The 14,886-nt window shown below is 38.5% G+C and overlaps 1 protein-coding gene across 1 annotated transcript in view; it reads right to left on the bottom strand.

The window, feature by feature from the left end:
• Positions 1 to 4,916: 4,916 nt before the first annotated feature.
• The window catches only part of LOC109246675 (uncharacterized), a 34,580-nt gene continuing 24,610 nt past the window's right edge, over positions 4,917 to 14,886 (bottom strand). The window contains exon 3 of the mRNA XM_053900706.1: positions 4,917 to 5,187. Coding sequence (XP_053756681.1) covers positions 5,158 to 5,187 — 30 coding nt within the window. The 3' untranslated portion in view covers positions 4,917 to 5,157. The remainder of the gene's footprint in view (positions 5,188 to 14,886) is intronic.

Below are 14,886 nucleotides of genomic sequence, written 5' to 3'. Positions count from 1 at the left end.
TTGCGGTTTCCTTTATGTTACCAAAGCTTGTTTTCTAAGGAATGTCTAACAGGTGAATATTGTTTAATATACAGCCTTAAAGAACTGTTAACATATTTCTAGGTACACACAATACCCTGAATTTCCCCTTTATTTTTAAATTGAAAATTCAGTTATTTAGAACATGAAAATCATATTCGCTTTTGTGCCTCTGTTTTTCCATCTGTAAAGTGGAAGTTGTGAGTTGACCAAATGAAAGGACGTAGGTTGAGAGCTTAGCACAGAATTTGGCATGGAGTAAAGTTTGTACCTCACCCCAAGGTTACAAAAGTGATAGCTGGAATGGCCAAAAATCAAACCTGGATCTGACTCAAATCTGAATCCAGAGAAAGATGATGAGGATGATGGCGATAATGTTAATGGTGAGTTAATAACTCAATGCTATTATGCTCCAAATCTACTCTATTTTTGGAGACTGGCTAAGCATTCAGGATTTTAAAGATCTTCCTTTTGTGGGGTACCTGGGTAGCTCAGTCATTTAAGCGTCTGACTCTTGCTTTTGGCTCAGGTCATGATCTCACTGGTTTTGTAAGTTCAAGCCCACATAGGTCTCCATGCTGACAAGGCAGAGTCTGCTTAAGATTCTCTGTCTCCCTCTCTCTCTGCCCCTCCCCCACTTGTGCTCTTGCTCTGGCTCTCTTTCTTTCAAAAACAAAGAAACTTAAAAAAAAAAATTTAAATCTGCCTTCTGCCTTTGTTACTGTTGGCGACAATGCTTTTGCAATGCCATTTCAGGGCTTTCTCTTACCTGAGAATAGAACATTAAGGCTGTTGTTTAGGTTTCCTACCAGTGATGTCCACTATGATCGAGGTTTGAGCACTACTATATCCTTATTGACAAATGCAGAAGCTATGTCAACATTTTTTTTTATTACTTCACTGCTTATATGATTATGACTTGTGAATTTCAGCTCTCTTTCAAAAATATTTATGACAATATGACATTTGTGAGAAATCCAAGTATGGTTTTTCAGGAACCATTAAATTACACACCAAAAAAATGCACAATTAAGCTATAAGAAGGTTGAAACTAATTGGGTCTGTCAAATCATATAAACATTTTTAAATATTTTTTAAATGTTTATTCATTTTGGAGAGAGAGAGAGAGACAGAGCACGAGTGGGGTAGGGGTAGAGAGAGAGGGAGACACAGAATCTGAAGCAGGCTCCAGGCTCTGAGCCATCAGCACAAAGCCTGATGTGGGACTCAAACCCACGATACGCAAGATCATGGCCTGAGCTGAAGTCAGATCCTTAACCGACTGAGCCACCCAGGCGCCCCTCATATTAATTTTTTAAAGTAAATTTAATAAAATTTAAAATTTTTAAATTTGAGATGTTGACTCACGATAGTTCAGAAAGAACTCATCCAAACAAGAAGTTGAAAAACATCTATTACATAAGTTCATAGTATTTTTGTTTGTTTAAACTGGTCTTGCACTGCAAATTCATAACAGCTTTATGTTGACATAAAAAATCATTGGGAAAAGACTGATTTTGAAATTAACCAGAGTTATAACTTAATTAATACTTTGTTTTCCTTGAAATCTTTATTGGCAGGAAGAGCTTATAGTAGTTTGACAATAAGAGCAGTCTCAGAAATCTCCCACATCATGCCTCTGAGCTTCTGAACATGTCTCTATATTTTTCACTGGATTTTTTTGACTGAGAGCATACGAGAATTTTAAGAACTGATAACACTATAATGAGTTCTTTCTCTACTAGCCCTTCAACTAGTAGAAAAGTTAGTGAAGGAGAAGAGAATATTTCTTGTTGTTTGTTTAGATCCCAAGATAAAGTTTATTGACTAAGAGATAGTGGCTATTTCCATAATTGTCAAAAATTCCCTATCTATATAGCATGATAAAAGTGAAAGGTTGTAGGATTTGACAGGATTGATACATTTGTGTTAGAAAAATATGTTTGCTATTTATGTTTTCCTTGTGAATATAAATGTAAAATCAAAAATTGGGTCCTCATTTCTTAGAGCATTTTCTTTGAATATCTTTTTTAGTTTTTCTTCAGTTTCTTAGCTAGCATACCTCAATTATTTCTATAGTATTTATTCTGCTTAAATTATCTATAAGAATCCTTGTTAGGTATCTCCAGACTAAAGTCTTTTTTTTTTTTTTTCTTAATGTTTATTTTTTGAATGAGAGAGAGAGAGAGAGAGAGAGAGAGACAGATTGTGAGCCAGGGGAGGTGTAGAGAGAGAGGGAAACCCAGAATCCGAAGCAAGCTCCAGGCTCTGAGCTGTCGGCACAGAGCCCGACATGGGGTTCAAACTCACAAACTGTGAGATCATGACCTGAGCCAAAGTCGGACACTTAAACGACTGAGCCACCCAGACGTCCCATCCAGACTAAGGTCTTAAACTGTGAGATCATCAGTTTATTATCCGTCTTATTTTGTTCCAAGACATTTTGCATATGCATACCAGTGAGTTGGTGAGCTTACAGTGGAGCTCCTTTCCACTTTATTTCTTATTTTTGAAGTTCCCATTTGTGGATAAGGTCATGTATACAAGTGAGGAGAGCACTGAACTCACACTTTCATTAGGATCTATAGCTGTGTACTATATCAAGCATTAAGAACCTATTCCTGATAATGTCAAAGGATTCATTCCCACCATTCCTGCCCTTTCTGGACTGGGAAAATCTATTTTTGAAGAAAAGGCTTTTGGGGCACCTGGGTGGCTCAGTCAGTTAAGCCTCTGACTTCATCTCAGGTCATGATCTTATAGTTCATGAGTTCAAGCCCCATGCCAGGCTCTGTGCTGACAACTCAGAGCCTGTAGCCTGCTTCAGATTCTGTGTCTCCTTCTCTCTACCCCTCCCCCACTCATGCTCTGTCTCCCTCTCTCTGTCAACAATAAATACACATTAGAAAATAATAATAAAAAGATAAGGCTTTGGAAATAGTCTCTAAAAGATCTTGTCACCCATCTATAGTTTTTTTTTTTTTCTTTCAAGTTTTTATTTAAATTCAGTTAACTCACATATAGTGTAATATTAGTTTCAGTAGTAGAATTTAGCCAATTCATCATTTACATGCAATAGTCAGGGCTCATCACATATGCTTTCCTTAATCCTCATCACCCATTTAACCCATCCCCCCCCCCCCCCCACCTACCTCCAGTCAACCAACCACCAGGTTGTTCTCTATATTTAAGTGTCTATTTCTTTTTAAAAAAAAATTTTAACGTTTATCCATTTTTGAGAGACAGAGAGAGACAGAGCATGAGCAGGGTAGGGCAGAGATGGAGAGAGACACAAAATCCGAATCAGGCTCCAGGCTCTGAGCTGTCAGCACAGAGCCTGACATAAGATCGAACCCACAGACCAGACCACGAGATCATGACCTGAGCCAAAGTCGGACACTTAACCGACTGAGCCACCCAGGCACCCCCACATCTATAGTTTTTCTAATTCTCTCTGGTTTTCTGTGAAATTTTCTCTTTCTTAAGCCACCTCTGGGGATCTTCCTGCATTGTTTTAACCTTCCCTAATTAGTATCTGAATTTTCTACTAACATAGGAAATAACTGATGCAGAGCTAGAGGTTGTCTTTTCTTATAAAATTATTCTAAGTTCCTCTGAATATGTTTGTCTATTTGCCTAGGTTTAGGAAAGTCTATAACAATGACTTTTAACTCATATGATCACAATTTAAAATTAACTCTAAAAATGTTTCCTTTTCTGAAAAGGTTTAATATAAATAAGCAATTGAACTTTGGGCTTTCTGCCTGACAAAGAGGGAAATAAGACTGATCAGAAAGAGAGGGAAGCAGGTAGTGGAGGAGCACAGGGTAGAGGAATCATAGAATAAAAGTCATTAGTCTGTTAACATCACCAAGATGGTAACACAGATTGACATAGATTGTCCCTAAGTTCACCCTCCCTCACAAGAGAAACTGATTAAAAAAAAAAAAAAAAAAAAAAAAAAAGACATCATTGAGAGAATTCTAGAACATGGAGGTGCGGCTGAAGCACCTCCCTGAACCATAGAGACAAGGACAAGGCCAACTGCATTAGAAGAATAAAAGCAGTGGCTACGAATTAACTACATCATCCCTCCCACTGGCCAGAGCAGCACCACACTAAAAAGTCTCCCCTGAGTCTTCCATTTCTCCAGTGGGAAAACAGAGCCCACAGGAACAACAAGCCCTCACCCAGCATTGGGAGTTGCTTTGCTGAAGTCCTTACTCTGATCTTATACTATGAGAATTACAGGGGAATTTGAAGAACCCAACCACTAGGAATGTGACTGTGATGGAGAAGAGGGGAGGGGCTTGCGACAACCAGCACACATATCTTAGAAGATCAAGTTCATACCTACAGTGCTCAAAGTAGTAATCCCAACCAGCAGTTTTGTTCATTTACACAGTCAGAGGAACACTCTGGCCATGGAATGTGTTTGGTGCAGATCTGCCTGATTCAGATATATGATAAAGTTTTAGTCATCAAAACAATATGGCACTGCATAAAATCTGACAAAAGAGCAACAGAACAGAATTGAGAACTCAGAAAGTAACCCAAACATACAGTCCACTAATATTTGACAAGGGAGCCAACACTACTCAATGGAGAAAAAGGTGCTTTCAATAAATAGTGCCTCAGAATTGGATTCTCACTTGTAAAAGAATGAAACTGGACCCATTTCTTACACCACTAACAATAATTAGCTGCAATTAAATACTTAAATGTAAGACCTGAAACCATGAAACTCCTGGAAAAAAAATAAAGGAATAGAAAGTCTTTGCCATGGGTCTTAGTAATAATTTTTTTCATAGGACACCTAAACCACAGGCAACAAAAAAAAAAAAGTAAGTAATTGGAACTATATCAAACTAAAAACTATCTGCACAGTAAAGTAAAGCATCAACACACTGAAAAAGTACCAGTGAAATGGGAAAAAAGATATTTGCAAAAATTTATCTGATCAAGGTTCATTTCCAAAATATATAAAGAACTCAAACAATTCAATTGCCAAAAGACAAATAACCTAATTAAAAAATAGGCAAAGGGCCAGATTAGACATTAAAGGACAATACATACCTTAAAAAGATGCTCACCATCACTAGTCATCAGGGAAATTCAAATTAAATCTGCAAAGAGATATCACTTCACACCTGTTAGAAGAGCCATGATCTGGAAGACAAAAGATAACAAATGCTAGTGTGTATATGGAGAAAAGTGAACCTTTTTGCACTGTTGATGGCACCAGGCACCATGGAAAAAAACATGGAGGATCCTCAAAAACTTCAAAGAATTACCATATTATCCAACAATTCCTCCTCTGGGAATATATCCAAAGAAAGGGAAAACACTAACTTGAAAATATTTTTTTGCACCCACACATTCATAGCAGCATTATTTACAAAAGCCAAAACATGGAGAGAACCTCTGTCTCCATTGATGGATGAAATTGTCTGGTTCCAAGGAAAGGGTCTTGAGTCAGAGTGGGAACCCCTCTGGTCATGACCGGATCTTACAGGGCCCTCCAGGTTTGCTGACTCCTATTTCCACAAGATCAGCACAGGAATAATACACTGATTAGGCAAACCTAAATGTAAAAGAACTATGGGACTCCACTTTCAGTCTTTAATGTTTCAGAGTGGAAGGTCACAGTATAGTTGTAAGTTTGAGTGATCTAGACAAGTTATTTTAGGCAGTTGTTTTCCCTCTGTAAACATGTTCTATTTTTTTTTTAATGTTTATTTATTTCTGAGATAGAGAGAGACAGAGCATGAGTGGGGGAGGGGCAGAGAGAGAGGGAGACACAGAATCTGAAGTGGGCTCCAGGCTCTGAGCTGTCAGCAGAGAGCCCGACGCGGAGCTCAAACTCACGGACCACGAGATTGTGACCTGAGCTGAAGTCGGACGCTCAACCAACTGAGCCACCCAGGCGCCCCTAATATGTTCTATTTTTGAACTCCACTTGTTTTGGGGAAATACCCGGGTCTTCTCTGGCCTGATGTGGACTCCATATTTCCACTTTGGTGGAAAAAAACCATGGCGTCTGCTCCTCTGTCTGAGTTAAGGTTTTGAATTAGGTTGTCCTTCTCTGCCTTCTACTGGCACCTTGCCTCTTCTGTCTTCCCCTCCCCCTGCTCTTTCTGCACCAACTTGGGTGTGGTCTACACAATTGGTTCCTATACCCTCCTCAGTGCCTCAGGCACCATTGGCTCCTCCTTCAATCCTCAAGGTCAAGGAGTAAAATGCACCCCCCTGGACATCTAGGTCTTTTCCAAATAGAATGAATTGCTAAAGCTTTGATTACTGAACATAGGTTTGTGTTTTTAACTTCTTATTGCAGAGAAATTAAGGCTATTTGGACCTATTGGAAAACATGCTTTGTACTTAATTGGTTCATGAATTTACCATCTAAAAAATTCTGGTGTAAACACCTCTCAGTTGGTTACTAAGTCCTTAATTGGAGACTAAGGTTCCCTAAGATTTAAAATTCTGCTAAGTGTACTTAAAACAGATGTAAATAAGGAAAGCAACCCTGTATGTAGGAAAGTAGAAGGTATGTAAAAAGATATAAGAAATGGAAATACATTTTTGTTGAGGGTAGAAGAAGGTAATTTTGTCCAAAATGAGACTGGTTATTTGGAGAGAAATGGCTTTGGGACAAAGTTTGAAGGCAAAGGAATGTTGTAAAAGGTTCATGAAAGGAAATCTCTGAAAAGGGATATTATGTGTGTTCAGGATGGACTAAGGTTGAGATGAATGGAATTTTAAAAGTACACTGGTATAAAGTTGAAATTCTGCTTTTCTCTCTGCTCAAATGACAAAGTTTTCTTGGACTATTGATCTGCTCTTGACAAGACAATGCAAACAAAGGTTTGTCTTCCAGGAAAACCAAAGTTTTAGGTTTCATCTTTATCAGGTCTTTGATTACTTAGTTAAAACTTCTCAATGTTAGGGGCCCCTGGGTGGCTCAGTCAATCGTCTGACTTCGGCTCAGGTCATGATCTCATGGCTTGTGAGTTTCAGCCCCGTGTTGGACTCTGTGCTGACAGCTTGGAGCCTGGAGCCTGCTTCGGATTCTGTGTCTCCCCCTCTCTCTCTGCCCCTCCCCTGCTCATACTCTGTCTCTCTCTCTTAAAAAATAAATAAACATTTAAAAAAAATTTTTTTTAAACGTCTCAATGTTAAAGGAGCTAGGTTTTGGTAACAACTATATAATGCTATACATTCACCTTTAGGATCTTTTATTGCCACCTTGGTTGAATAAATAAAGTTTTAATATTTGTAGTAATCTGTAATCCTATTTAGGATGCACTTATAACTTCCTAAGGTTTTGACAAACTTCCCAGGATTTAAATGGTAAATGAAGTCTTTTTGACCAATTAGGCCCTTTTATCTGGGATGCTAAGTTACTTGGAAAACCACTGTTGTACAACGGTAAACCTTAGGTTGTACTGCATAAGTAAATGCTGTAGCTGCCCAAATATATATGCAATTCCTAAAGTTTGAATGTTTTGGTATAAGGTCATCACTTAATATTCTGATTACTCGAAGTGTTATGTGTTGCAGAAATAACCGAATTTCTTTGTCAACTGCATCATAATGAACTCTCATCAGATCTTTAACAATGTCCATTTCTGAGATTTTGTCATTTATAATTGTTCTTATTCTTTCACAAAATGTGTTTCTTCTTCAAGGAAATTTATAAAGAGGACTTTGGGGACAAATACAGGTATTCGACATCTTTAAGATTAATACTAAAATAGGTAAGAATTTCCAGAACTAAAAAGCTTTATTCGAATTGAACAAGAATTAGGAACATGGGATTAAATGAACTGAGGAATATTATAGTTTTGTGATTCTTGTTGAAAATATTGTTGGTTCTCTAATGTTTGCTCTTCTAGATTAAGGACACTTTCTCTTAAGATATCTATCATATACAGAAATGGCATAAAGTATTTATTTGTAAACTAAAGCATTTATCTTTTCTCTCTACATAACTCCCCTGAAATTCAAAAACTCTCAGTGAGTATTCTTTCTTTAATGGCAACTACAATTGTTTGCATAAGTTCAATAAGAATCTGTTCATCTTGTAACAGGTCACCATTGGAAATACTGGTTATTTTACCAAGGTTTTGACTGGAATGTCATATTTGAGAGTGACATTCATAGACTCAGATATGGCCAGACAGCTTTAAGGAACTAAGGTTGGCTTTATGAAACATGGAGCCATAAAGTCCCTTAGAAATGTTGGCCTCATACCTTGCTTACAGAGTTCCCAGCAGCCTCACCAAGTGATTAAAGGTCACTTCCTGGCAGGTGCAGGAACCTCAGGATATCTTGGGGACCTCATGAAGAGGAATTCGTCCAGTTCTACAGGTATTGCATGCCTGTCTGATGGAAAGTATTTGGCTTGGCTTCTGGCCTGGAGAGGCTACTAAAAGTTTCCTTATAAAAGGTTCCAGCAAAGCAAACTTTAAAAGATCCTCATGATCAATCACTATTCTTGTTGAGCTTATGTAAATAATTGGGCCAGGTTTGTTAAGACTGGACTTTTTCTACAAATGCATTGGTCTCAATTTGGCTATCTCTGGAAAGGGGGGTTTTTAGAGAGAACAACTATGTTTCAATAATGCACCATTATGGATGTTAAATTCTAGTTATGATTGCCTTTAAATGTTTGTTGTTTGCCTAAACTGGACAACTTGAGATAAACTTCAGAAAACTGTCATAGTATTTCATATATAGGCAATCTTCTATGCTTGTTTTACTATGGGGATAATAATAAGACCTCATGGGCATATGATTATTTAAACAACTGGAAAACAGGATGGATCTCTAAATATGTAAACCATATCTTCCCTAAACCTGATCTGACAGTTACCAGAAACCCGCCCCTTTTGAAAACTTGGAGGTGGACTTTACAGATATACAACCAAATAGAGGATTCAGTTTCAGGTATCAACCCATGGGTCCCTCACTCCAGAGCTAAGAAGGCCAACTCAGAGGAACCCTCAAACTGGTGAAGTGATCCAGATCCAGTCAACCCGCTTAAACTGACCCTCAAAAAGACACTGGCCCCTGAGACCTCCAACCCTCCTCCAGCCACACCCTGGAAGCTGGCTGGTCTCCGCATGGCAGAAGCTTGAGGAATCAACACGTGAACCGAGCCCAGGGGGTTGGATGCAACTCTGCCAGCCCTTGCCCCTTAACTGGTGTCACAGCCCTGATCTTACTTCTTTCTGGTGGGCTGACAAAGATTGCACCAACAAGCTGGACATGGGACAAAAGATGCATGCTGGGTCTCAGATACCTCCTCTGGAAGGGAGGATTATTAAGTATTGCCTGTATATTATGATAACCTCTCTCACCCTCACAACTGCCACTTACCCACTTTGCCCCCAGGATTGTTATATGACAATAAGGGGTTCAAGGGCATTCAGCCCCTTCACCTCACTCTGCAAAGATTGCTACAAGGAAAAAACACCCACTCTCTGTCAGTCACCCAGTGCCCCAAGGACTAAGTATTGGGCCATAGAGAAAACCGAAAATATCCGGAACCCATGTTACAACAAGGGCCTCCAGAAAGGGAAGTGAGCTTGCTACACTTACCTTCTTCAATGAGGGATCTCAGACAGGGGAGGGGTGCAAGACAGGTCCCTTCAAAAAGCTATAAAGGATACCCAGGATAGGGTAATACAAGCCATTAAGACAACCACTCCCCTGGCAGCTTACCAAGGTTTGAACCTTTCAGCCCTCAATCATATGCTTACCAATTCCCCACTCCAGCGTTGGGCCAACACTACTCTACAAGTCCTCCATAAAATAGATAATCACACCCAAACCTGCTGGATGTGTTTGCCCTTCAGCCAGAGGGCTTACTTAGCCACTCCCATCTCTTTGACCTAGGAGGCTCCTGAAAATCTTGAAACCAACACCTCTGTCTTAAGTGACCCTGGCCACTGGGATCTGTCTCACAACTGGCGACAATCTAATCTGTACAGTCCCTGAAGGTATAAACAGTACCTCTCTATGCAGAAGAAATATAACCTTAAAAAGGAATACAACCCTACATTCAATCCCTGGGGTGTTCTACCTGTGTTCTAATTTGGCCTACCGGTGATGCTTAGAGGCCAACTGGACTCAGATATGTTATCCATCTTCCTAACCCCAGAGATATCCGTATACACTGAAGATCAGTTCCTAACAGCCTTTAGCCCCAAGTCCAGGGCTAAACTGGCAATCCTGCTACCCATTCTGATAGGAGCAGGAATTGTGACAGGAATAAGAACTGGAATAGGCAGCATAGGTTCATCCATAGGACTATACCATAGACTATTTCAAGAGCTAAATGAAGACATGGAACGGGTGGCAGATTCTCTGGTAACCTTACAAAGCCAAATAAACTCTCTGGCGGCAGTGACCCTCCAAAATAGGCGAGCCCTCGACCTCCTCACTTCAGAAAAAGGAGGGACTTGCATCTTTCTGGGGGAGACATGTTGCTCTTTTGTAAACCAGTCAGGAATACTTACAACTAAGGTTAAGGAACTCAAGGAAAGAATTCAATGTAGACAACAGGAAAGTATCAATCAATGGAAAGGATGGGATCTCACGGACTGGGCATTCTGGCTTCCTGCCCCTCCTCTCCATAATTTTACTTGTATCCATCGACTCCTGTATACTGAATGCCGAGGTACCTTTTATTGAAAACACTGTTGCTTGCCAAACTACAGCACATATCTTAGCCTTCTGCGAGTACCACCCTGTAAAACTGAAAGGTGATGGGTACTAAAAGTTTTTTTTAAAAGGCATCAAAGTGGGGAATGTTGGAGAAATGAAGAAAGTACTGAGCCAAAGATGGCCGACAGGACTAAAACAAGCTCTCTTCTCTAGCTTAGAGACCCCTCTTCCAGGTTCTTCTTGCCCTGCTTGTTGCACGCGCGAAAACCTGCCACAGATATGGAAGCTGACAACTATAAATTACCCTTCCCACTTGCATTCAGCGCTCAGATCTTTGGAGAAATGGTCTCCTCTGAGCCAGCTGGTGTTAAATAAATCTCTGATCCACCAAGATCTCTGAGTGCCACTTGGTTTTTCTGCCAGCATTCCAGCCTGTTTCCGTACCACAAGTACAAAAACACCGAGATCATATCATGCATATTTTCAGACCACAACACTATGAAACTTGGAGCCAACCACAAGAAAAAAATTGGACAGACCACAAATACGTGGAAATTAAAGAACATCCTACTAAAGAATGAATGGGTTGACAGAGTTAAAAAAAAAAAAAATACATGGGAGCAAATGAAAATGAAAGCACAAAGTCCAGAACCTTCACAATGCAGCAAAGGTGATCATAAGAGGGAAGTGTATAGCATTACAGGTCTACATCAAGAAGCAAGGAAAGTCCCAAATACACAACCCAACTTTACATCTAAAGTAGCTAGAAATGGAATAGCAAATAAGGCCTAAAGACAGCAGAATAAGGGAAATAATAAAGATTAGAGCAGGAATAAAAGATATAGAAACAAACAAACAAAAACAGAACAGATCGACAAAACTAAGAGTTGGTTCGTTCTTTCTTTCTTTCTTTCTTTCTTTCTTTCTTTCTTTCTTTCTTTTTTTTCTTTCTTATGTTTATTTCTTTTTGAGAGAGAAAGAGAGAGGCAGCATGAGCAGGGAAGGGACAGGGAGAGACAGAAACACAGAATCCAAAGGCAGCTCCAGGCTCTAGGCTGTCAGTACAGAGCCTGATGTGGGGTTCAAACTCATGAATCGCAAGATCATAACCTGAGCTGAAGTCAGACGCTTAACTGACTGAGCTCCAAGTGCTCCAAGAGGTGGTTCTTTAAAACAATTAATAAAATCAGTAACCCGATAGTTATTCGTTCAAAAAGAAAGGAGAAAAGACCCAAATAAATAAAATTATGAATAAAAAGAGATCATAACCAAAACCACAGAAATACAATTATAAAAGAACATTATGAAAAATATATGATAAAAAACTGGGCAATATGGAAGCAATGGATAAATTCCTAGAAATATATAAATTACTGAAACTAAAACTGAAAGAAACAGAAAATTTAAACACATCCATACCCAGCAAACAAATTGAATGAGTAATCAAAAATCTCTGAGCAAACAAAAGTCTATGACCAACAACAACAAACAAATGTCTATCAGACATCTGAAGAAGTGTTAATAACTATTCTTCTAACTATTCTTCTTAAACTGTTCCAAAAACTAGAAATGAAAGGAAAACTTCCAAATTCATTCTATGAGGCCAGCATTACCTTTACTCCAAAGATAAAGTACCCACTAAAAAGGAGAATTATAGGGGCACCTGGGTGGCTCAGTCAGTTAAGTGTCTGACTTTGGCTCAGGTCATGATTTCATGGTTCCTGAGTTCGAGCCCTGAGCTGTGCTGACAGGTCAGAGCCTGGATCCTGTTTCTGTGTCTCCCTCTCTCTTTCTGCCCCTCCCCTACTTGTACTTTGTCTCTCTCTCTCAGAAATAAATATAAGTAAGTATATAGGAGAATTGTAGGCCAATATCTCTGATGAACATGGATATAACAAGATACTAGTCACTTGAATCCAAAAGTACATTAAAAGAATTGTTCACCACGATCAAGTGGGATTTATTCCTGGGTTGCAAGGGTGGTTCAATATTCACAAACCAATCAACATGATACACCACATTAATAAAGGAAATGCACCACATTAATATCCTGAAAGGATAACGTTCTTCCAGTGTTACATTATCCTCTCAAATGCAGAAAAAGTGTCTGACAAAATATAGCACTGATTCTTGATAAAAACCTCAACAAAGTAGGGATAGAGGGAACATACTTCACCATCATAAAGGTCATATATGTGAGCCTAAAAACCCAGTCTAATATCATCCTCAGCGGGGAAAAACTGAGACCTTTTCCTCTATGGTCAAGAACAAGACAGGATGTCCACTCTCACCATTGTTATTTAACATAGTACTGGAAGTCCTAGCCTCAGCATTCAGACAACAAAAAGAAATAAAAGGCATCCAAATTGGCAAGGAAGAAGCCAAACTTATGCTATTTGCAGACAATGTGATACTGTATGTAGAAAACCTGAAAAACCACCAAAAAGTTGTTAGAACTGATCTCATGGTTCAGGAGTTCAATCTCATCAGGCTCTCTGCTGTCAGCATGGGCCCACTTCAGATCCTCTGTCCCCCGCTCTCTAGCTGCACCTCCCTCACTCGTGCTCTCTCTCTCAAAAATAAATAAACACTTTATTTTTTTCAAAAAGAGAGTTTAGGAGCACCTGGGCGGCTCAGTCCGTTGAGCATCCGACTTCAGCTCAGGTCATGATCTCGCAGTCTGCAAGTTTGAGCCCCACATTGGGCTCCTGCTGTCAGCACAGAGCCCACTTCAGATCCTCTGTCTCTCTCTCTCTCTCAAAAACAAATTAAGCATTTAAAAGTAATAATAAAAAAGTTCAATTTTTTATTACAAACACCATCTACACAATCACCAAAACATTTTTCCAATGTTACCACCCATTTTTTTTCATTTCTTTCCTTTCTATTCATATGGCCCCCCTTTTAATTTTAAGCAGTGACCATTTTGTCTGAATCCATGATAGATTTCTCACTCAACATATTACTGTAGTCTTGTATTCACATTCTATCCTTCACATATATAGTTTCCAGAACACAGCAAAAGACACACTTTTTTCTGTAGCCTCCTCCAAAAACCTTCTATGCTTAAAACTGAAGAACATCTTTATTACTATACATTCAATCAATCACTCAATTTATCTATTTTCACCTACCCATCGATACATCTCCCCCATTAGGCACATTAAGTGAAAGCCAACCCTACTAATTATTGTATCATGTCAATTACCTGTTCTTGGCCCATAAATTGACAACAACGGTTGCTAAAAATTTGAACACTGAGTTCAGGATCATGAAGTTCTCAAATGTTACTGGAGGTTCCCTGTTTATGGATTTTTTTTTTTTTAAGATAGAATCAAATGTGTGATTTGGAATTAGAATAATTAAAATTATTTCAAGTAACAGAATTATACTGAAGATTAAATAATCAAAATATATATTTTCCATTGCTGCATAATGTTGATGAGCAGGTGATAATTATGAGCAGGTGATAAAATATTTTACATTTGTTCAATGCCTCCAGAATGTGTTTGATGGGCTTCTTACACTGCATACTATTAGGAAATGGCTTTATCTAGGGAGCACAAAGGCGTTGTCTGCTTTGAATACAACTGTGTTTTCATAAAAACGTATTAATGGCCACACTGCCAATGCTAAAACTGCAGTAAATATTAGCATATGACTAAAATTTTGAAAACTTTCAACATTATATCTTAGAACTAAAATATACTGGACAAAAATTATGAATATATGGTTTTAAAGCATGGAATGCATTTGAACCTTTATTTTGGCTGCTCATACAATGCAGAATTTCAAAAAGATGCATAAAAACTCAATTTTACCTCATTATTGATTATTTTCTATTATGTTAAAGGAGAAAGACTAAAATATTGCCATAATATATAGAGTGTTGTTTTTTTTTTTCAGTCTTCACTCACCTGGTAACATTTAGTGTATTATTTGCTTATTTCACAAGGGTAATTAACACCACTAATATTTGGGATGTATTTCATAGCTAGCACTATAATTTTGCCCTTACATTGAGCCTAGCCTCTAAAATTGACACACCTGTCAGAAAAAAGATTAGGAATCAAATATTTCTGCTTTTATTTGTGAGTAATCAGTATTTAATGTAAAACAGAAAAGATAATCCAATTATGTAATTGAAAACTAAAGTGATTGAAGGTAGCTTTTATTTATACCTTATTGATAAAC

This window comes from Panthera pardus, unplaced genomic scaffold, assembly GCF_024362965.1.
Source record: "Panthera pardus isolate Hobbes unplaced genomic scaffold, ASM2436296v1 HiC_scaffold_13, whole genome shotgun sequence".
NCBI lineage: Eukaryota > Metazoa > Chordata > Mammalia > Carnivora > Felidae > Panthera > Panthera pardus.
The sequence above is the reverse complement of the archived record's forward strand: the minus strand, read 5'-3'. Positions and strand labels throughout refer to the sequence as shown.